Source organism: Podarcis vaucheri, assembly GCF_965113315.1.
Source record: "Podarcis vaucheri genome assembly, chromosome: 16".
Classification (NCBI taxonomy): Eukaryota; Metazoa; Chordata; class Lepidosauria; order Squamata; family Lacertidae; genus Podarcis; species Podarcis vaucheri.
The window spans coordinates 19,248,784-19,270,141 of record NC_138754.1 but is presented as its reverse complement, the minus strand read 5'-3'; the positions used below and the strand labels follow the sequence as shown (position 1 = coordinate 19,270,141).

The 21,358-nt window shown below is 48.3% G+C and overlaps 2 protein-coding genes across 2 annotated transcripts in view; both read left to right on the top strand.

Moving 5' to 3' along the window:
• LTBP3 (latent transforming growth factor beta binding protein 3) overlaps positions 1–2,176 on the top strand; it is a 41,547-nt gene extending 39,371 nt beyond the window's left edge. Inside the window, exons 26-28 of the mRNA XM_082202882.1 lie at positions 69–146; positions 1,020–1,151; positions 1,664–2,176. Of these exons, the coding sequence (XP_082059008.1) occupies positions 69–146; positions 1,020–1,151; positions 1,664–1,815 (362 nt within the window). The 3' untranslated portion in view covers positions 1,816–2,176. The remainder of the gene's footprint in view (positions 1–68; positions 147–1,019; positions 1,152–1,663) is intronic.
• A 5,959-nt stretch (positions 2,177–8,135) lies between these two features.
• MEN1 (menin 1) lies at positions 8,136–20,909 on the top strand. The gene is made up of 10 exons (XM_082202899.1): positions 8,136–8,303; positions 9,962–10,412; positions 12,148–12,356; positions 13,583–13,711; positions 13,835–13,875; positions 15,307–15,394; positions 17,363–17,499; positions 18,029–18,167; positions 18,914–19,087; positions 19,920–20,909. The coding sequence occupies exons 2-10, from the start codon at positions 9,977–9,979 to the stop codon at positions 20,349–20,351; spliced, it is 1,785 nt and encodes a 594-aa protein (XP_082059025.1). The 5' UTR covers positions 8,136–8,303; positions 9,962–9,976; the 3' UTR covers positions 20,352–20,909.
• The last annotated feature ends 449 nt before the right edge of the window (positions 20,910–21,358 follow it).

Sequence of the window (21,358 nt, the reverse complement as noted above, 5' to 3'; positions counted from 1 at the left end):
GAGGGTGACTTGGGAGCAGGTGTGGCCCAAGGTGACGAGGACTGCTGTGGTGTTTATTTCTCCCCCAGGCCTTAACTGCCAGTCCACTCCAAGTGAGAGCAACTCGTTTTGGGACTTCAGCGCTTTGTTTGGCAAGGTGCACAAAGGTGAGAGTTTTAAGATTGCCTTACGCCCACTCCAATCTGCGGAACTTGCACTGTTATGGGTTACACATAATTCTCGTTCCACATTGGTAAGAAATTGATCTTTTAGTACAGAAGCACCCACACTATGGAGCTCCCTGCCTATTGACTTCTGGTGAGCGCTGTCACCATACTTTTTTGGGGGCCCAACATTTTTATTTAGGCAAGCCCGTCCAGACATGTAGAACGTTGGCATGTGTTTTAATCTGGTTTTTATCTTATCACTGGTCTTAATTATTTTTTGAATGTTTCAAATAGTTGCTCCTAATTGGATCTTGTTTTTGTTTTACTGATCATTTCATTGTTTCATTCTTTTTGTAAAGTGCTTTGAGTTTTTTGTTTGTTTGTTTTAATCAAGTGGTACATAAATTTTATGAACTAAATGGAGACAGGGGTGGTGTTCAGCGGCCATCTGTCTGTCTGTCTGTCTGTCTGTCTGTCTGCAACAGCTATGATTTAGGGGAGTGGGAGGGCATGGAAACAGATAAACAACTACATGACTCTTAGAAGACATCTGAAGGCAGCCCTGTATAATGAAGTTTTTAATGCTTGATGATTTATTGTGTTTTTATATTTTGCTGGAAGCTGCCCAGAGTGGCTGGGGCAACCCATCAGATGTGCAACTACTTCTTCTTCTTCTTCTTCTTCTTCTTCTTCTTCTTCTTCTTCTTCTACAAAATGAGCTAAAATAAAGTGAAGGATGTGCCATTTTTTACTTCTCCCCCCCCAAAGCACCCCTTCCATTTTGAGGCTTCTCTCACTAAGCCCCTCCTGAAGGTGAAAGCATCCATCATTATTTGGACACTAGCCTGTTTCCTGCTTCTTTCCCCACCCCAGATGCGGACAGCTCCGAAGAGGATTCCGATGAATGCCGCTGTGTGAATGGCCACTGCGTCCGCACCCAGCAGGGCTTGGTCTGCGAGTGCTCCCCGGGCTTCCAGCTCGATGCCAGCCATACCCGCTGTCTGGGTAAGGGGGTCATAGCATGGACATAGCACTCTTGGCCAGGCTGAACACTGGAGGGTACATTACAATGCCTCCAGACACCCCACCCCTACCCCACCCCCACCCTCTGACCCCACATCATCCAGGGTTCTCCTTTTTAGGGAATCGACTCCACTCTCCTGTCTGCAGAGGGTTTTGGGTTGTGGGGTGCTGGGCAAAGCGTGGACTGCCATCACCTCTCTTGGTGAGCTCTGAAGGCTTACCTGGTCACTTGTGGCATTTGGGCAGCAGTGTTGGGTGGCCATTTGCAATTTCCCATAATGCCCCAGAGTGATGCTAGATTGGAGATATGGTGAGGAAGTGGACATGACTCAGATGCCGTTGCTCTGGTTGGGAAAGCAAATTTAAAGGGAGCCCAAGGCAGATGCCAGCAGTGGGCTCCTGCCATGGCACTGGGTTCCTCAGCAGCTGCCCAAATGTGCCAAGTTCTGGCGCTGCCCACCCCCTCTTCTTTTCCTTATTTCTTTTCCTTTCAGATATTGACGAGTGCCTGGAGCTCAACCACCGAGGGCTTCTGTGTAAAACCGAACGCTGCGTGAACACCAGCGGCTCCTACCGCTGTGCCTGCAAGTTGGGCTATGTCCGCTCTCGGCCCCATGGGATCTGCATCCCCCAGCGCCAGCGGTAGTGGGATGAAGTGGGGAGAGCGAAGGAGAGAGTGCAGCTGTAAGGAGGCTAGCGCCCTCCCTCCTGCCCTGGCGACCTTTTGGCTGCCTGCTGCCGGAAACTGTATACTGGGCTAGGAGGACATTTTTGTCTGGAACCAAAAAGGCATTTCTGACATTCTTGAGGACTCTTTTTTTTCTTTGTTTGTTTTTGTACCGGCTACGATGAAGGGGCATTGATTTGATGTTTTGTTATATAGGCTGGCTCCCTTGTCCCCCGTTTTACGCTCCCCAACCCACCGGATATTTATCATTAGGGTTAAAAAAAACTGCAGTTGGTTTGCACTTGTTTCTGTAGGCTTCAGAAATAAAATTCCAATTTTTTTTGTACATAATAGATGTTGGTGGGGGTGGGGGAAACAAACAAGTTTCAAAGTTAATCAGCCAATTAAAAAAAAGGAAAAAGAAAAGGGAGGAAGATCCTGTTACAGTTTCTGTTGTCTGATTCTGTTAACAACAAGGAAAGGCTGCAATTTGCAAATAAATAAATAAAAAGTCAGTGGGAGGTTTGGGGTGGGGTGGGGAATAAAAAGGGCATTAAACATGCTCATGACGTTAATTGAATAAGATGCTGCTGTGCTTGGAATGGGGTAATGTGTATACTCTCTAGTGAAGTCATTATCTGAATGTGGATTGCTTTGTTGCCAAAGCAACACTATCGAACTCAGCACGGACCAGCTCTTTATTGTATGTCACACTTGCACCGCCCCTCCCCATGAGCCAAGTCTGACAAATGAGCAGGGCTACCGACATGTCCATCATTTGGTGTCAGGATGGCATCCGGTGACTGATAGGAAGGCAGTCGTGCCCCTCCGTGGAAGTTGACCTGCAGGGGTCTTCTTCTGCAGTGTGTGCCACGCAGGGAATGCACAGGTGAAACACGCCCCCTGCAGAATTGAACCCCGCCCATCAGGCGATATCAGCTGATAGGTCAGCATGGTTAGGAGGAAATGGCCTTTAGAGCCAACTTAGGACCCTCCTCCCCATTGGCCAGGATAGTTTCATGGGCTGGAGGTTCACCCCACTTCCACCTATGCTGATGCACAACAAGGAGTTGTGAGCAGTTTTGGTGAAACCCCAATATATGGGGGGAAAACATTAGTTAAAACAGGTAAGTGGGAGGGAGGGAGGATACTCCAAAATCTCTGAGCATGCTCCATGGGCACAGAATGGGGGCTGCCAGAGGAAGAAAACAAAGCAAAGGGGGTGAAGGAGGACATGTTAGAGTGTCCTGGATGAAGCACTGTACCTCAGTAGGGGAGCATCTACTTTGCACACAGAAGGGCCCAGGGTCAAACCCTGCAACCTCCCAGGTAGAGCTGGGAGACACCTGCTGCCCTGAAAACCATGGAGAGTTGCTTCCAGTAAGTGTAGCCAATACAGAGCTAAATGGACCACTGGTCTGACTTGGTATCTTTCTAATGAAGGCAGGAAGGCATTATATAAATCCAATAGACAAACAAACCAAATAGCAAAAGATAACATAATTTGTACAAGATAAATATGCAAGATAAATATAAGTGCCCCCCTAGCCAACTTAGGTTCCCCCAGTGAAGATGATCTCCCAGCACCTTTTTTGTATTTTCTGACTGGTGGGCCCCAATTTTTGCATCATTATTTTCCTTAATTAACAGTTCTGGAGTCTTGCCCCCCCCCCCCAAGCTGGTGATCGGCTGTTGTGGTACCAATCTATTAAAAAGGGCCTTGTAAATGACCCAGCAAATTATAGGCCAATTAGCCTGTTAGATGTCCCAGGGAAGATGTGTCTCTCCTTGACAAACTAGTGGATTGGGTAAAAGATCATGTTCTGTTAACGTCAAGACAAGCTGGCTTTTGCCCAGGCAGATCAACTTTTAAAAAACTGCTTTATGCTTTAAGTACATCATTGATAAATACTTGGCTGGAATTGTGAGACATGTTTACGTGGCCTTCATTGACTTGAAAGCTGCTTTGGATTCTATCTCTCGGGAATGCCTTTGGACCAAACAAACTACAATCTATGGAGATTGATATGCAGGTATATGTTGTTGTTGTTTAGTCGTTTAGTCGTGTCCGACTCTTCGTGACCCCATGGACCAGAGCACGCCAGGCACTTCTGTCCTCCACTGCCTCCCGCAGTTTGATCAAACTCATGCTAGTAGCTTCAAGAACACACAAGACCACAAACTTGACATGAGCCAACAGTGTGACGCGGCAGCTAAAAAAGCCAATGCAATTCTGGGCTGCATCAATAGGAGTATAGCATCTAGATCAAGGGAAGTAATAGTGCCACTGTATTCTGCTCTGGTCAGACCACACCTGGAGTACTGTGTCCAGTTCTGGGCACCACAATTCAAGAAGGACACTGACAAACTGGAACGTGTCCAGAGGAGGGCAACCAAAATGGTCAAAGGCCTGGAAACGATGCCTTATGAGGAACGGCTAAGGGAGCTGGGCATGTTTAGCCTGGAGAAGAGGAGGTTAAGGGGTGATATGATAGCCATGTTCAAATATATAAAAGGATGTCACATAGAGGAGGGAGAAAGGTTGTTTTCTGCTGCTCCGGAGAAGCGGACACGGAGCAATGGATCCAAACTACAAGAAAGAAGATTCCACCTAAACATTAGGAAGAACTTCCTGACAGTAAGAGCTGTTCGACAGTGGAATTTGCTGCCAAGGAGTGTGGTGGAGTCTCCTATTTTGGAGGTCTTTAAGCAGAGGCTTGACAACCATATGTCAGGAGTGCTCTGATGGTGTTTCCTGCTTGGCAGGGGGTTGGACTCGATGGCCCTTGTGGTCTCTTCCAACTCTATGATTCTATGATTCTATGATCCAACCATCTCATTCTCTGTGGTATATAATGGCATATAAAAGCATAAATAAGCATATAATGGTGCTATATACTGGTACACCTCTGCAAGTTAGAATTGTTGGGGGTCATTTATCCAACACTGTTCCAGTCACAAAAGGAGTAAAACAAGGATGTTTCCTCTCCCCCTTCTTTTTAATATATTTATAGTTGAAGTAGTTGAGTTTCTGAGAGGTGAGCACTACTTCCCAGTGAAAATTGGAAATCAGAAATACTCCAGTCTCCTTTATGCAGATGATGCTATCCTGGTCTCTAATGCCCAATTGGGCTTGCACAGACTTGAATTGGTTCAGTTTGTACTGCAGGAATGAACACCTCTCTTATCAATTACCAACCCCCCCCAACCCACAAAAGTTATGATATTTGGTAAATCCAATAAAAATCACAATTGGTCACTCGATGGAAATAAACTGGAGCAAGTACTCTCTTTCAAGTACTTTGGTGTGGTTTTCCATTGGACAGGTAAATGCTTTGCAAAGGTTGAGTCAAGCACCTTGTTAGCTGGTAGAACTTTAAATGGACTCTTATGATTCCATCGCACAAAAGGGGACAACCTGGTCCAGCCCAAGTTACAAGACAGGGTGTTGCCAAAACTGCTATAGGGAGCATTACTGTGGGCTATGGCCAATTTAGATTCACTGGAAATAGCACAAAATAAATTTTTGCTCACACTCCTGTCAGTCCCTGTTTCTACAAAAATAGCATTACTCCATGCGTAATTGGGTGTAATGCCCATTAAAGCTGAAGCTCTTAAAATGGCCCTGCTTTCCTGACTTAAAAACTATTTTCAAGCAGGTATCACATCTTCTCTTGACAATTTTGGTAGAGATGATGCCCAAACTCATGGAAGTCTGAAATGCGGTTGGCTGCCATGAGACATCTGGTAGACTACAAATGTTAAAATGAGGGTAGCCTTTATGCAGGCAAGATTAAATGTTCCCCCATTAGCAGATTGGATGGCTCGACATAAAGGAATTCCTAAGAAAGAGTCTGTGGCTGCAACTTGGGCTGGATCTTCTAGACACATCAGAAAAACGTTTGAGGAAAATGTGTTGTAAACCTCATAATGGGACTAGAAATCACATTGCTGAAAGATGGAACTCTACAGTGCCATCTGGTGTCACGATGTTATAATGCATTTAAAACTTTACTAATGTAACTGAGTCCTTGGTGTCAATGGAAGAATGCCCTTTCTATAATGATATTAGAAACAATTATGTCTACCCACTGTTAAGAGTGCAGAAGGGAAGGTCACCCCTTGCCCAAGACCTGGGTTTTTTTGCTGTCTGATGCAGAGAAGTACTATACATATCTTTCAGAACATCCAAATTTCTTGTAGCACTCTGCAGATCAGCGCTACAAAACTGAAAGGATGTATGGGAAATTATGTGTTTTTTTTTTAAAAAGGATAAGGAGTACAAATGCATATCATCATCATTATTATTGCTATCATTTTTAATGTGCATATTGGCTGTTTTCTAAAACACAATAAACTGACTCTGTAGCCCCCACTTAAGTTCCAACTTAGCCAACAAGTACCCACTTAGCCCATTGGGACGCGGGTGGCGCTGTGGGTAAAAGCCTCAGCGCCTAGGGCTTGCCGATCGAAAGGTCGGCGGTTCGAATCCCCGCGGCGGGGTGCGCTCCCGCTGCTCGGTCCCAGCGCCTGCCAACCTAGCAGTTCGAAAGCACCCCCGGGTGCAAGTAGATAAATAGGTACCGCTTACCAGCGGGAAGGTAAACGGCGTTCCGTGTGCTGCGCTGGCTCGCCAGATGCAGCTTTGTCACGCTGGCCACGTGACCCGGAAGTGTCTCCGGACAGCGCTGGCCCCCGGCCTCTAGATGTGAGATGGGCGCACAAACCCCAGAGTCTGTCAAGACTGGCCCGTTCGGGCAGGGGTACCTTTACCTTTACCTTTACCCACTTAGCCCACTCAGTTTTGGGGGGCAGCACTAAATGTGGGGTTTGCGGGACCAAGCCAGCAGATCGCTTTGGCTCTGGTTTGGAGTCAATCTGACAAGGTTGGTCTTTGGGCCATTTAATTAAGATCCCAGTTTGGGTGTCAATTACTCAGTTTGGGAGCTGGCACAAAATGTGGAGTTTGCGGCACAAAACTAGCACTAAACTTTGGCACCTGTTTGGAGTCAATTGGACAAGGTTGGATTTTTTGGCATTCTTGTGCTGCCACTGCCCCCAGGCCAGAAAAGGCTGCTTTATCCTTTTTAATAAAATAAAATCTCCAGAAGCGAAATTGAGATTTGCCCATCAAAAACAATGGAGAAACTCCAGAATGTTAGTGTTGCAACCTCAACAATTTCAGATTGTTAGCACTGACTCCTTTCTTCCTTCTTTTTTAATTTGCTTGTAGCCAATTAAGAAACTTTGCTAAGAAGTCTCGGATCTTACTTTGTGTGAATCTTGAATGTTTGACTGCATAGTTCTCTTCTGCTCACTTTCTCTGCAGTTTAGAAGTGTGCTACAGATGCCAGAGAAATCCACAATTCTCTCCCTGCCGCTGCAGAAGAGAGGGGGAGGCTTATGACAACCCTGCAGTGTAGTCCACTCACGGTTGATATCCCTGTGAGGAGGCGGAGCCAGAAAGTGACTGACCATTTGCAGCCAAAAGGAAGGGGGGGGGACACATGCAAAACACACCTCCGGTTGCAGAAAGGGAAGCCAAAACCACTGCCACTGATTTAAGTTTAAATTAAAAAAGGAAGATGCATGTTAGAGAGGGGGGGGGGGGGAACGACGATACATGACCAGTGATGGATTTACTTATAAGCTAAACAAGCTATAGCTTAGGGGCCCACTCTCTTGGGAGCTCCCAAAAAAATTAAAGGGGGAAAAACTGGTTGTACATTTTCAAAATATAAGATAAAAAACAAATAAAATAAAACCTACATACAGCAACAGTGTTTTGTGTTGTATACACTCCTATGATGTAATTAATGGGCCCTGCCTGCTAGTCTGCTCCCTAAAATATCACTGGTTTGCTCATTTCTATATATAGGGTGCCTACATTCTGCATGGACTGGTGGCATGGCAACATGTGCAAATGACTTTAGATCATTTAGATCATTAGGTCCATAAATTACCATATAGCATATATTCAACACAAAAAACAGCGACAATTTGCTGTTGGCAAAGGACAGCTGGACATATAAAGGGCCCCATTACCTTCAGTAGCTGAGGGCCTCATGAAACCTAAATCCGGCCCTGCACGCATCCCTGGTTTGCTGTGTGCTTCTCTCCTTCCCTCGCGACTAGGGAGGCGACGGAGAGGTTGTGTGGTTCAAATGAACCCGGAATATAGCAGCGTGTGCATGACTTTAACTACTATAAGTCTGTGGATCAGAGCAGGCCGCCGGAGCTCCCCCGGCATGCCTTGCCAACGCGGGACTTCAATTCCCATGCTGCCCTGCGCGCGCGGCGGGGGTACGGACGGCTGAAAGAGCGCATTCGAATGAGAGAGCCGGAGAAGTGAGACGGAGGGGGCGTGTTGGGAAGGTGCCTTTCTGCGTGCAGCCCCGCCATCGGCTCCCCGCCCGCGAGGATCCTGGTGCAGCAGAGGCGCAACTGCAAATTGCAACAGCCTTGGGGTGGGTACGGCTCGTTTCTTCATTCTCCCCGCCCCCCCTTCATGTGCAGCGTGAGGTTGTGGCTGATCGTTTTGGGTGGGTGGGATGCAGGAGGGGTGCGATCAAAACACCTCCGCGCGGAGGATTATTGTTCTGCGATATTGCTTTTCCTGCAGATACGGATCGAAGCATGTTTATAAAGTGTAGGGAGCTGCCTTAGCTCCCGGATGCTCCGTTTGCCCGCCAAACCCAGAGCAGGCAGTAGTTCTCCAGGGCATCTCCTTACTACCGCATCCTCCCGCCTGAACACGACAGAGCTGCAACATGCGCGACAGATTCTCTGCTGTTGAGCTCTACTCCCTCCCGATATGGTATTCCCAAACTTTTTAGGGGTGTGGCCTTGCGCACCTCGTCAAGAATTGATGTGGTGCAGCCTTTGGCAGTCTGATGCCCTGCAGATGTTTTGGGCTGCAAAAACAGAAGACTGGGAGTGATGGGAGTTGCAGCCCAGATCATCTGCAGGGCAGCAGGTTGCTGATGAATGAACAGTGTGTTTCCTCCGTGTTCAAAGCCCTTCAGAAGCAGAACCCGAAAAAAACGGTTCTCCCAAGTAGGCCAGTGTTATGTCTGCATCTGACAGAGAAGGAGGGAAGAGCCAACTCTGAAGAGTTAGTAAATGACTCACTGAATGCAACCCCGTGAGTTCATAGCTTTACTGGAGAAGGGTTGTATATCAGTGGAGCAGATGTTTTGCATGGAGAAAGTTGCTGATTCTATCCTCAGCATCTCCAGGGGAAAGACCCCTGCCTGAGACCCCCCCCAAAGGTAGTCTTCCCCAGTCTTAGGTTCCCCAATGATGTGGGACTGCAAGCCCCACCATCCCCTTCCCAGCCTGGCCAATGGTCAGTAGTAACAAGGGGTGATGTTCAGCTGCATCTGGAGACCAAGCCTATTCATTTGCCTAATAATAATTTAGCAGCAGGTTCCCCACAAGCATGGGGTGCACTACAAGCAAGAGGTGTCCCTTTCTGGCAGCGCTGCACTCCCAAGACGGATGGCTCTGCCGGAGATCTGTGAGGCAGATTCTTTTGTTCCTCATTGGGGCTGCCACATTCCCATTGACACAAGCGCTCAACCATTTTGCTACCCCAAATCTCCCCAGGCTCCAGATCTGAGCTTTCAAGCAGCTTAGGTGTTGCAAAATTCCTCAACCAGGATTGCTCTTAGGCTGAAACTTCCTGCTCTGCACTGTCTGGTCTCCAGTTTGAGGTGGGTTCCCTGCCCCCAACCTCCAAGCAAGGCAATGTGTCACGCACACTAATGGTCTAGTGGGCATTTAAGTCAGTGACAAGATTAAAATCTACTCTGGCTTTACTTTATTCACGACCCCATTGAAGATTTGGATGGACCTCTGTGCTTACCGAGAAAGAGTGGATATTTCCTGCTGTTAGGTTTTAAAAGCTGGCAGACATCTGTTACACCAGGGTGGGGAACCTGTGGCCTGCCATATGTTTCTGGACTCCAGTTTCCATCATCCCTGACCATTAGTATCTATGGTGGTTGGCGCTGAGCCCAGCTCTGAGCCAGAAGTTCCCCATCTCTGTCATATTTGAATTAGCTGGACTGCCCTCTTGCCCCCTGCTAATTCTGACCCTCCTCCTTCTCTGCTTGCTCCCTAGCGCGCCCTCTAGGCCATGGGGCTGAAGGGCGCTCAGAAGGCTCTCTTCCCCCTGCGCTCCGTCTCGGATGTGGTCCGCCTCTTTGAGCTGGAGCTTCGCCGGGAGCAGCCCGACCTGGTGCTGCTTTCGCTCGTCTTGGGCTTCGTGGAGCATTTCCTGGCTGTCAACCGCGTCTTGCCCACCAACGTGCCGGGCATCAGTTTCGAGCCTGCCCAAGGTCCCGACAGCCTGACCTACTTCCCGGTGGCTGACCTGAGCATCATCGGGGCCCTGCATGCCCGTTTCACTGCCCAAATCCGCGGGGCCGTGGATCTCTCGCTCTACCCGCGGCCAGAGGGCTACTCTTCCCGGGAGCTTGTCAAGAAAGTCTCCGATGTCATCTGGAACAGCTTGAGCCGCTCCTACTTCAAGGATCGGGCCCACATCCAGTCCCTGTTCAGCTTCATCACAGGTGAGGCCACAAAGGGAGCATGCTGCTCTCTGTCCCAAGTGCTCAGCTGCCGATCTCATGTTGCCCTGCATATATTTATATTTGTTTATTATATTTATGTTCCCCCTTTCTTGCAGGGAAGTTTTGGGTCTCTTCCTCCCCATTGGGGGGGCATATTGCTTTGATTTGCTTTGTTTCAATTATTTACTTGTGTTTTTATCTTGTACTTTAGTCTGTGAACCCCCCCTGGATCTTATGATGAAGGGTGGTTTATACATTTAATAAATCAATAAGCGAATAAATGCTATCCCCACAGCAGCCCTGCAACGCAGGCTAGGATAAGAGACACTGACTGCCTCAAGGTCACCCAGCAAGTTTCATGGCTTAGCAAGGATTCAAATCCTGGCCTCGCAGGTCGTTGTCAAGCACGTTTAACTGCTGCATCCTACTATCTCTCTATATGATGGGGATGTTGGATATTTTGAAAACAAGAGTGAGCAAGGCCTGGTCCTCTTTTCTGGTCCTCTTAGATGTGTTGCTATATTGTTTGGATGGCCTTATCTTTGGCCTGTACTACAAGACAAGCTAAGGGACGCGGGTGGCGCTGTGGTCTAAACCACAGAGCCTAGGGCTTGCTGATCGGAAGGTTGGCGGTTCGAATCCCCGCGACGGGGTGAGCTCCCTTGTTCGGTCCCAGCTCCTGCCCACCTAGCAGTTCAAAAGCACGTCAAATGCTGTTCAGTGGTACCTCGGGTTAAGTACTTAATTCGTTCCAGAGGTCCATTCTTAACCTGAAACTGTTCTTAACCTGAAGCACCAATTTAGCTAATGGGGCCTCCTGCTGCCGCTGTGCCACCGGAGCACAATTTCTGTTCTCATTCTGAAGCAAAGTTCTTAACCCGCAGGTACTATTTCTGGGTTAGCGGAATCTGTAACCTGAAGCATATGTAACCCGAGGTACTACTGTAGATAAATAGGTACCGCTCCGGCGGGAAGGTAAACAGCGATTCCTTGTGCTGCTCTTGTTCGCCAGAAGCGGCTTAGTCATGCTGGCCACATGACCCGGAAAAACTGTCTGCAGACAAATGCCGGCTCCCTCGACATATAGAGCGAGATGAGCATGTAACATTAGAGTCGTTTATGACTGGACTTAACCGTCAGGGGTCCTTTACCTTTACAAGACAAGCTACAGTCTCCCGTTTTCTGGAGTTTCAAGAGACAAGGCTCTCAGCAAAATTAACTCTCAAAACTGGTGTTAGGAGTAAACTGCTCATTTGACGTTTGTGCAAAAAAAATATATTAATTAATCAAAGGCTTCTGCAAGGTCAAGGGAAGAGGCTGTCCACTGCTTCACCTTTTGAGTTACTGTCCTGGCTTTGCCTCCTACCAGCCAGCTGCCATAAGCCAGCGGAGAAAGGTTAATTGTGCCCAACATCTGCAGTGGGTGTGGCATGAACCGTCAATCACTCCTCATGCACAAGCACAGCAGAATTACTTGCTTTCAGATGTTGTAGCTCAGGGTGTCTCTGTACTGCTCTGGGCATGGCTCTTTCCAAGCAGTTGGCTGGCTCATAACAGCAATTCATGCAGAGAGGCCACAGGTGTGCTTCTCCAAAGGTGGGCAGCTTTCACCCTCCAAAAACAATTCTTTTAAGTGTGGCTGCATGCCTCCCATTTTTAATCCAGATGCAATAGTGTTTTTCCGCTGCTCTTCAAGCTGTCCTGAGCGTCCTGCTCTTTTACTTTCTTTTACCAGGCACCAAACTAGACAGCTCTGGGGTGGCTTTTGCAGTTGTGGGGGCCTGCCAGGTCCTAGGACTTCTGGACGTTCACCTGGCGCTCTCTGAGGACCACGCTTGGGTGGTGTTCGGCAAAGATGGGGAGCAGACCGCAGAGGTGACATGGCACGGCAAAGGCAATGAGGACCGACGTGGGCAAACGGTCAACTCTGGTGTGGCAGAACGGGTAAGATATCAGCTCAGGAAGGGAGGATGTTCCCCTCTCGTCTTCACATAGGAGGCTTGTGCAACTGAATAGATGGTTTGTAGCTTGCAGGTTCTGTACTCCATCCACTTCTTCCATAGGAGCGAATTAGCTTTAGATGGTGTACACATTTAATTTCATTTCATTATTATAGGAGCATCTGAGCATCTCCGTTTAGAGGCAAAAATAAATCTTGGGAATAGGTCCATTGTGCATGGATTTTACCAGCCAATAAATGTGAAATACAACCTGCCCCCCTTCATGAAAATTCTTATCTTAGTGCTGCTGCCTGGTGAGACCCAGCCACAGCTGTAATTTGCCTGTCAGCCTTCCAGCAAATGCCTCTGGAAAGCTTACAAGGAAGGCGTGAGCAGCGGCCTAGTTGGGGGGGCGGGAACAGGGGCAGTTGCCCCGGGTGCAAATTTGTTAGGGGGCACAAAATTTCAACACCTGGTGCTGCCTCGGTACAGCTGCCTGCTTCTGTTGCTGCACTCAGTTGAGAACTGCTTCTCCGTGCAAACCAGGAAGTGACTTCTCCAGACGACTCTTCTTATTTCTATGGCTGCAATCTCCTGGGTGATACAGACGCCATTAGGCAGTTGAATGTGCATGCTGGCAACCCATGCTATGCTACTGGGCGTGTGAGGGACGCCTTTATGCCTGTCTTGTTTGTTGCCATTCCACCTGGGAATTGCCAACATCCTTCCTTGAGTGAGGCGGCTTGGTTGTTATCGCTAACATGTTAAATCACCCTCCAGGAATCGGTTTTCCATTATTATTATTATTGTTATTGTTATTATATTTTAAAAATAAAGCTCTCCAGTATACCTTCAGCCACACAACCCTATGCAAATATCTGAAACGAGGGAGATCATAGCTGGGTTGTAGAGCACATTGGTTAGGATACAGGAGGCCCCTGGCTCAATCCTGGTGATATGAAAGACCCACCTCAGTCCGAAAACTTGGAGAGCCACTGCCAACCAGGGTGGGCAATAGTGGAGTAGATGGGCCACCAATCTGACCTGGCAGAGGGCAACCAACGTCTTTGTGTTTCATGGGTGGCAGAATCATCTGCTTAGAGTGTAGAAGATCCCAGGTTCCATCCAAAGAAAGAAAGAAAGAAAGAAAGAAAGAAAGAAAGATCCTGCAGTGGGAAAGTTGATGCCCACCCAAACTTCTCACCTGCAAAATTCCCTCCCCCTTTTCAGAGCTGGCTGTACCTGAAGGGCTCCTACCTGTGCTGCACCCGCCAGATGGAGGTGGCCTTCATGGTGTGTGCCATCAATCCTTCCATCGACTTGCACTCGGATAGCCTGGAGTTGCTGCAGTTGCAACAGGTGAGCTGACATGGATTGACCCCTCTCCTTCCCTTTGGTGGGGGTTTGCAGAAACTGGAGCCGATATCATCACCACCATCATGATGCCTCTCATGCTTGCCTCTTTGTCTCCATCCCTTGCAGAAGCTGCTGTGGGTTCTCTATGACTTGGGCCACCTGGAGAAGTAAGTACTTTAGAGAGGACCTGGTCTCACAGGGCCTGGCCCTATCATTAGGCAGAGGAACCTTTGGCCCCTCCAGATCTTGCTTGACATGCAACTCTCAATGTTGGTCATGCTCACTGGGGCTGATGGGAGTTGTAGTCTTCCCAGTTTGGGAAAGGCAGCTCTAGGGAGAGGAATCCAGCCCCCATCTTGATGCTGTTAGCTAACAGAGCCCAAACAGCTTCATTTCTCTGTGTCTTTCTTAGTCTCATGCAGTGTATAGTTAAACTATGGAACTCATTCCCACATGAGGCAATGACGGCCACCAACCTGGATGGCTTTAAAAGAGGACTTGGCCTGATCCAGCAGACGTATGCTTATGCTCTTATGTTCTTAAGTTGCAGAGGGAGTCTTACTCCTTTCTAGAGGAGCTTCCAGCTATTTCTGAGTAATTTCCAGAGGGTCTCGGCCACGTGAGTTGGAAGCAGCCAAAGCAGCCAGGAATTTAGTGGTAGTGGACTCTGGTTGTGACTAGCTTGAGTCCATTGATTTCAGTAGGTCTACTTTTAAGTCAGTCTTGGCTAGATACAGCAAAAAAAAGACTTGGTCTCTGACACTCACTCTTTTGATGGAAATAGACACTAAATATTAGAAAAAGAACAATATGGGAAGGGGATTCAGGCATTCTTAAGGCATGGGACAAAACAGCCTCTGAAGTCAATTTCAACAGCAATAAGGGAAAACGCTGAAGTTTGTTCAGGGGTGGTATATTCTCCCCTAAAAGAGGCTCAGATCACCTGTGCAGATACTGCCTCCTGCTGGAGAGTCTATGATCAAAGAGTGGAGTGTATGTCATCTATGTGAAAGAATATGAAGAGTGCCTTGGCATAGAATGTGAATGTGTGGAAAATATTTATTGAGATAACCAATCAGACCTCTTAAAAATCACCAAGCGGCTGAGCAGTCCATTCAGTGCTTCCCCCCCCCCCCGCTGTAGCAATTATAATGCTCTGCACTGGATGCAGTGTGATTTTTAATTGCATTTTTATGGCTGCTCTTACTTCTTGCGTTGTACCATACTGTCCCGAATATAAGTGCACCTTTAAAAATTGGGGGGGGGGGGATACCTGAATATGCACCGATGTCGTAAAAAAGCAAATTTTTGCAAGGTTGCGAATTTAAGCCGCATTTTAACTTTTCACGGTTGGAATTTGGAAAACAATGAGGCTTCTATTCAGGCCAATACGGTAATTTATTGCAAGGATAAAAGAAGCAATGATAATACAATTGAAGAGATGTGTTGACCTCAATGGCTGAGCTGTCTCCCCATCCTCAACTACAAATCCACAGGCCCTCGGGCTCTTATTTGTGTGTTCTTAAATTGTCCCCTTGGGAGCCTCGGCCTCCTCTCACCTCTGCTTGTCCTCAGTGATCCCTTGGCTTCCTCTGCAGGTACCCAATGGCACTGGGGAATTTGGCAGATCTTGAGGAGCTGGAGCCCACCCCTGGCCGCCCAGACCCCCTCTTCATTTACCATCAGGTATTTCCCCCCCTTGCCCCTAAGGGTGCTGGTAGGCTGGGCTTGGCAGTACTGTGGCCAAGAAGGGGATACAAACCCTAGTCTGACCACTACACCACATTGCCTGAAGCAAAGCTGTTGAAGGTGGGGCATGACCTAGATCTGTGGGGCGGGTGTGTGTGAAAGGGGAGGCAGTCACGTCCCCCTGTCCCCGAGATGAACCATGATCTCCAGATTGCCAACTTCCTGTCTTTTCTTTTTATTAAAAAGTAAGTTTCTAGCTTTCATGGAATCTGAGATATGAAGCAAAACATACAGGCAGTATTAATGTCATTTAAAAAAAACAAATGAAAAACCGCCCTGGTTCTCTTTGCAATGTTTTAACTCCCCCATCCCACCAAGGGGAAAAAAAATTCCCGGGATTTTGGCCCTTCAAAGTGGGGTCCAGGGAGTAAGGCAGGGCTGGGGAGATCTGTGACCTTGCAGTTGCTGCTGGACTCTGACTGCCACCTTCTCTGCCCATGGGCCAGGCTGGCTGGAGCTGATGAGAGGATCTTAAGTGAAGGGAGCCTGCTTCTTTTGAGTTGATGATGCAGAAGGCATTGGAACAGCCTCAAGGGAGGCTGTCCAGACCACCTATGATCAGTGAGGGGGGTGCGCAGCTGCACCTGCTGCCATGTTGTGGAATGCAGCTGTTCCCGGGTTTGCTGTCCTCATATTGTACACAGTTGCTTCCTAGAGCCTCTAGGAATGGCCATTGGGGCTGCCTGTTGACAAGCCCCGAATAAGCTTCCTGGCTATACATATACCTATCTGCTACCTGAGGCGACTTGATCCCTTTCTTCTAAATATTGGGAAGACCGCCTCCTTCCCTACAGGCCCTCTTAGGTGCTAAGATCAGCAGAAGGCTGATCTTTGAGCAGGAGATTCTTCTGCATTGCAGGGAGTTGGACTAGATGACCCTGTCAGCCCCTTCTGACTCTACAGTTCTGTGATTCTGTGGATCTGCCTTTCTTGTTCTTCCATCCTCAGACATTGGGGTGTTGCGGCCTGGGAGGGAACCTTCTCTGGGGCAGCTCCTTAGTTGTGGAACTCCCTCTTCAAAGAGGTGCATCCGGCACCTTCACTGCACAGCTTTTGACAGATGCCAAAGACCCTAGCCGGTGACACCTAAGATGTATATTTTTAGAACCACTACACCAGGGGTCAGCAAACTTTTTCAGCAGGGGGCCGGTCCACTGTCCCTCAGACCTTGTGGGAGGCCGGACTATATTTTGAAAAAGCAACAAGAACAAATTCCTATGCCCCACAAATAACCCAGAAATGCATTTTAAATAAAAGCACACATTCTACTCATGTAAAAACATGCTGATTCCCTGACCATCTGTGGGCTGGATTTAGAAGGCGATTGGGCCAGATCCGGCCCCTGGGCCTTAGTTTGCCTACCCATGCCCTACATCTTATTTCTGTGATTGGAAGTTGTTTTTAACTGCTATTATCGTTATGTTTTAAATGTTGTAAGCCACTTCCATGAGACCTTAGGGGGAAGGGTATGTGCCAATAATGATGATGATGATGGTGATAATTTTTACAATGTTTGTAAGCTGTTCTGGATACAGCATGATGTGTCTAGAGCTGGGCAATATATCAGTATATCATCCAAAACTGGTTTGAAGTCCATGTCGTGATACTTGTTCCATAATTTATGACCTGGCAATATATCACAAATCATGTGTGTGGGTGCTATGCAAAAATCACAATGCGTGTAAAACTGTGAAGCCGGCCAATGCCTCTGCATAGCTCCATCTTTATTTCAGACATTGTGATATATAAATATATTGTGATATTTGATATATCACAATGTTGAAGAGCAGGTATCACCCAGCCCTAGATGTTTCCCCAAAACACCTGAGCCTGGGTGTCTTCATGGATCAGCTCCTGCTGTCCCTGAACCCCCCCCCCTTATCTCCCACCCCCCTTTTCCTCTAGGGAATCAACTCAGCCAAGCAATACTACCACAACGAGCACATCTACCCCTACATGTACCTGGCCGGCTATCATTGCCGCAACAAAAACGTCAAGGAAGCACTGGAAGCCTGGGCTGATTCAGCCACCGTGATCCAAGAGTGAGTGTCTTCCTATCCTATTCATCTTGCCTTTTCCATGGGAGGAAGCGGAGCGTGGTGGTTAGGACCCCTGCTTTGAATGCAGAAGGTCCCAGGTTCCGTCCCCGGCATCTCCCAGAAGGGCTGGCACGTATTTGTACCTGAAGCCCCGGAGAGCAGCTGCTGGCCATTGTAGAGTTTACCACAGCCTGGTGGTTGCATCCATGCATTTGAAGTTCTGGTTTCATTTGGCCTCCAGTCAAGGGTAAAATAAATTTGCATTCTTTTCTCAGTTCCTTTTATTTGGGGAGGGGGCAACTACTGATGTTTGTCCAGTTCTCCTGTAAATAAACCTTTTCCAGAGTTTGTTAAAGAGAACAAGATTGCTCTGTGGGCAGCGGCTAACAGCTCCCCAAGAGGCTTATTCCAAGGTGGAGATGCAGTGATGAAGAAAATTTTGCCTGTCAGAGGTTCCAGATATCTCTGCATAAGACCCACGTCTGCTGTTATCTGATGGTGGCATTGCCCCCTTTTCTTCTCCCCCTCTCAGTTATAACTACTGTCGAGAAGATGAAGAGATCTACAAGGAATTTTTTGATGTGGCCAATGACGTGATTCCCAACTTGCTAAAAGAGGTGGCCAGCCTTGCTGACTCAGCTGAGGAGAAGGGGGCTGGCGAGAGGGGAGAGGTAAGGTGGGTGAGCAGACAGGCGACGTAAAGGATGGATGTTGTGCCTTGCTGGCATTCGTCAGCTGGGGAGGAAATTCTGCTTTTGCTATTTATTTTTCACTGCCGCGTGCCGGATGTTAGGAAAAGTATAATTAGGTGGAATGAAAGTAGTCGGATGGAGCAGGGTGGGAATTCTAGGAGGTGCAGCAAAATTTGGGCTGGGACTTTGCCAGAAGCAAAGGAGGCAGAACAAAGGCACAGGAAACAGTGTGAAATTGTACAAGAAGGGAAGGTGGAAAACACATGACTTTGTGCAAAGCAGAGGGGATGTTAATGATAAGTGTCGTTTGCACTGAGGACTAGAAGCTTGGAGAGAAACCATGAAGGCCTGAAAAGGGGTTATTGGCATCCAGTCAAGGCAAAAATAGAGGGGTTATCGTCTTAAAAGGTGACAGAGAGAGGTGAGTGGAGCAGAAAAGCATTATTAATCGTTTAGTGAAATGGCAAGAGGGTGTATGAAGTAGATGGTTGGGGAGTTTCTAAAGGGAGGCTGACTGGAGTATGGCTTAGAGATTTGGCAAGGGGATCACAGGAAGGGGTAGGGTTTTTTTTAGTTTTTTTAGAAGCTTTAGAGAGAGAGAGTTGAGTTGGGAGAGAGGCACTTGTGAATTGGATCAGGGAAAGGAATGCCCTTGGCAGACTTGGCAGACCAGTTGGTGCCAGGGTGGCATCTCTTCACCGAACAACCTGACCTGTCTTGCCCAGGCTTCGCCATCGCAAGGAGGAGGCGGCTCGGCCCTGCAGGACCCGGAGTGCTTTGCCCACCTCCTTCGTTTCTACGACGGCATCTGCAAGTGGGAAGAGGGGAGTCCCACGCCCGTCCTCCACGTGGGATGGGCCACATTCCTGGTCCAGTCCCTCAGCCGTTTTGATGGGATGGTGAGTGCTTGTGGCAGAGCGGGTTGCAGGGGGTAAAGTTCAGAGCATTTTAAGGTGGGGGGAATAGCCAGCATCAAGCTATGTTAAGGGATGCAATGACTTGGCAGGATTTTGGGGGGCCTTGATGGGCCTAGATGTTGTCTATGGGGTGTGTGTTTATTAGCTGGAAAAGAGGGAGCTCCATTGTTACCAGGATTCAGACAGATTTGGGAGAGAAGGGTGGGTTATGGGGGACGTAGCAAAAAAAGAAAATCAGCAGTATAGCAAGAATAGAAATGAATTAAAAGAATGGTATAAAGAGGTGTGGGATATAGCTGTTAATGATAATTAACATATGCCATTAAGGTAAGGTAGGGAATATCCAGGAGAAATAGTTTTGAGGAGATATGTAAGGTGTTTGTGGAATTTGTACTGTTAAAACGGAAAGGGGTGAAGCCATCGCAAGAGGTGTTGAAATTTTGGGAGGTTGGATAGTTACAATGGAATAGTGGTGGTGGTGGTGGGGTGCACATTTTTATTCTTATTTATATAGGATTATACTTTGTAAAAATTAATAATAATGAAATTAATTAAGATGCATGTTTAACAGGCACAAGGAGAGTGTTTAAGTGCCCAGCTGAGATTCTAAAAACTCGCAGAGTAATTGCATGTGAAATCAACAGGCAGGCAGACATCGCTTGTTCTCTAGATGTCAAAATGCGCCAGCTAGATATCAGGGCCAAGATTTAGATGTGGCTAAATCTGTTCTGGAAGTGTACAGCCCAGATAAGCAGCCTTCAGCCTCGTGCCCTGGGCGCCCTTGGCTTTCTGACTACTCCCCCCTCCCTCTCAGGTGCGGCAGAAGGTGACCCTGGCGAGTCGGGAGGTAGAAGCCAACGAGGACGACGACCAAGGCAGCGAAGACCCCCGGGAGGGGCGCCGCAGGGGTCCGCGCCGGGAGTCCAAGCCCGAGGAGCCCCCCTTGCCCAAGAAAGTGACTGAGCGCCGACGCCCCAGTTCCAGCCAGCGAGTGGACCGGCCTCCCCTGGAGAAGGAGGAGCGGCCCAGCAGTGGCCCCAGCCCCCCTCCCGAAGGGCCCGTCCTCACCTTCCAGAGCGAGAAGATGAAGGGCATGAAGGAGCTGCTGGTGGCAGCCAAGATCAACTCGAGCGCCATCAAGCTGCAGCTGACAGCTCAGTCCCAGGTGCAGCTGAAGAAGCAGAAAGCCTCGGCCCCCCGGGACTACACGCTCTCCTTCCTCAAGCGGCCCCGCAAGTCCCTCTGAGCCTGCCGGGGGGCAGCAGAGCTCTGCCCTTTCCTTGAGCAATATCTTGGAGCTGCCTAGAGTCCACCCAGGGTCACGGCTCTTGTGCTTCCTTCAAGCAGCCAGGAGTAGCCGGGGGGGGGGGGGCAAGCAGGTCTGTCGAGAATCTTCCCAGCTGTGCTGCAGAGCCATGTTTTGCTCTCTAGACCCCCAGCTCCCCAAAGCCAGGAGAACTTGGCGTGCCCCCCTGCTTGAGTCGCAACACAGGCAGGATTCCTCTGGGTTGTGATCGGAAGCGTTTTTTATTTTGTTTGTAACTCTTCCCTGGGAATGGAGGTTTGAGACATGAGTGCAAATCCTGCCAGAGACAAGGGGCAGCTAGCAGTTTTCATGGTGCCCAGGAAGTTGTGGGTTGAGCACAAATCAATGTGTGTGAAATAGCGGTAGGCAGAGGGGACTCGCTGCCTCCGCTGCTGTCATTTGTACTAATTTACAGGATGTTTTTTTCTAAAAGGACATTTTAATAAATCTCAAGTTGTTGGGGGTTTTTTTAAATAAATAAAAAATCTCTTGTAGCAATTTATGTTTCCAGTGTAAATGCTGGTATGTTATGTCTTTGGGGACAGGTGAGAGGATGGAAATACAATCTAGAGCCAACCTGTTCATTGGACTACATCTCTCATCAGAACTCAGTGAAAGATTAGGGCTGAAGGGAGCTGTAGCCCGCTGGATCTAGTCCATCTACATGTTCTCACAGTGGAAAACCAGCACAAGAGCACTCTCCCCTCCTGTGGTTTCTGAGCAACTAGCATTCAGCAGCATAATACAACCATCATGGCTTGTAGCCATTCTACTACTTCTCTGCTGCTGACTAAGGCAGAGAAAGCTGGTGGGACCTGAAGGGCAGGCAGATGTTTCTGTGAGTTTCTGTATGACCAATCCATCCTGAGGACACCCTCACCCCAATGAAGCATCATCACCATCTAGGATGTCGCTATAACATCTGGTCTATGCACCCCTTGGTAAGG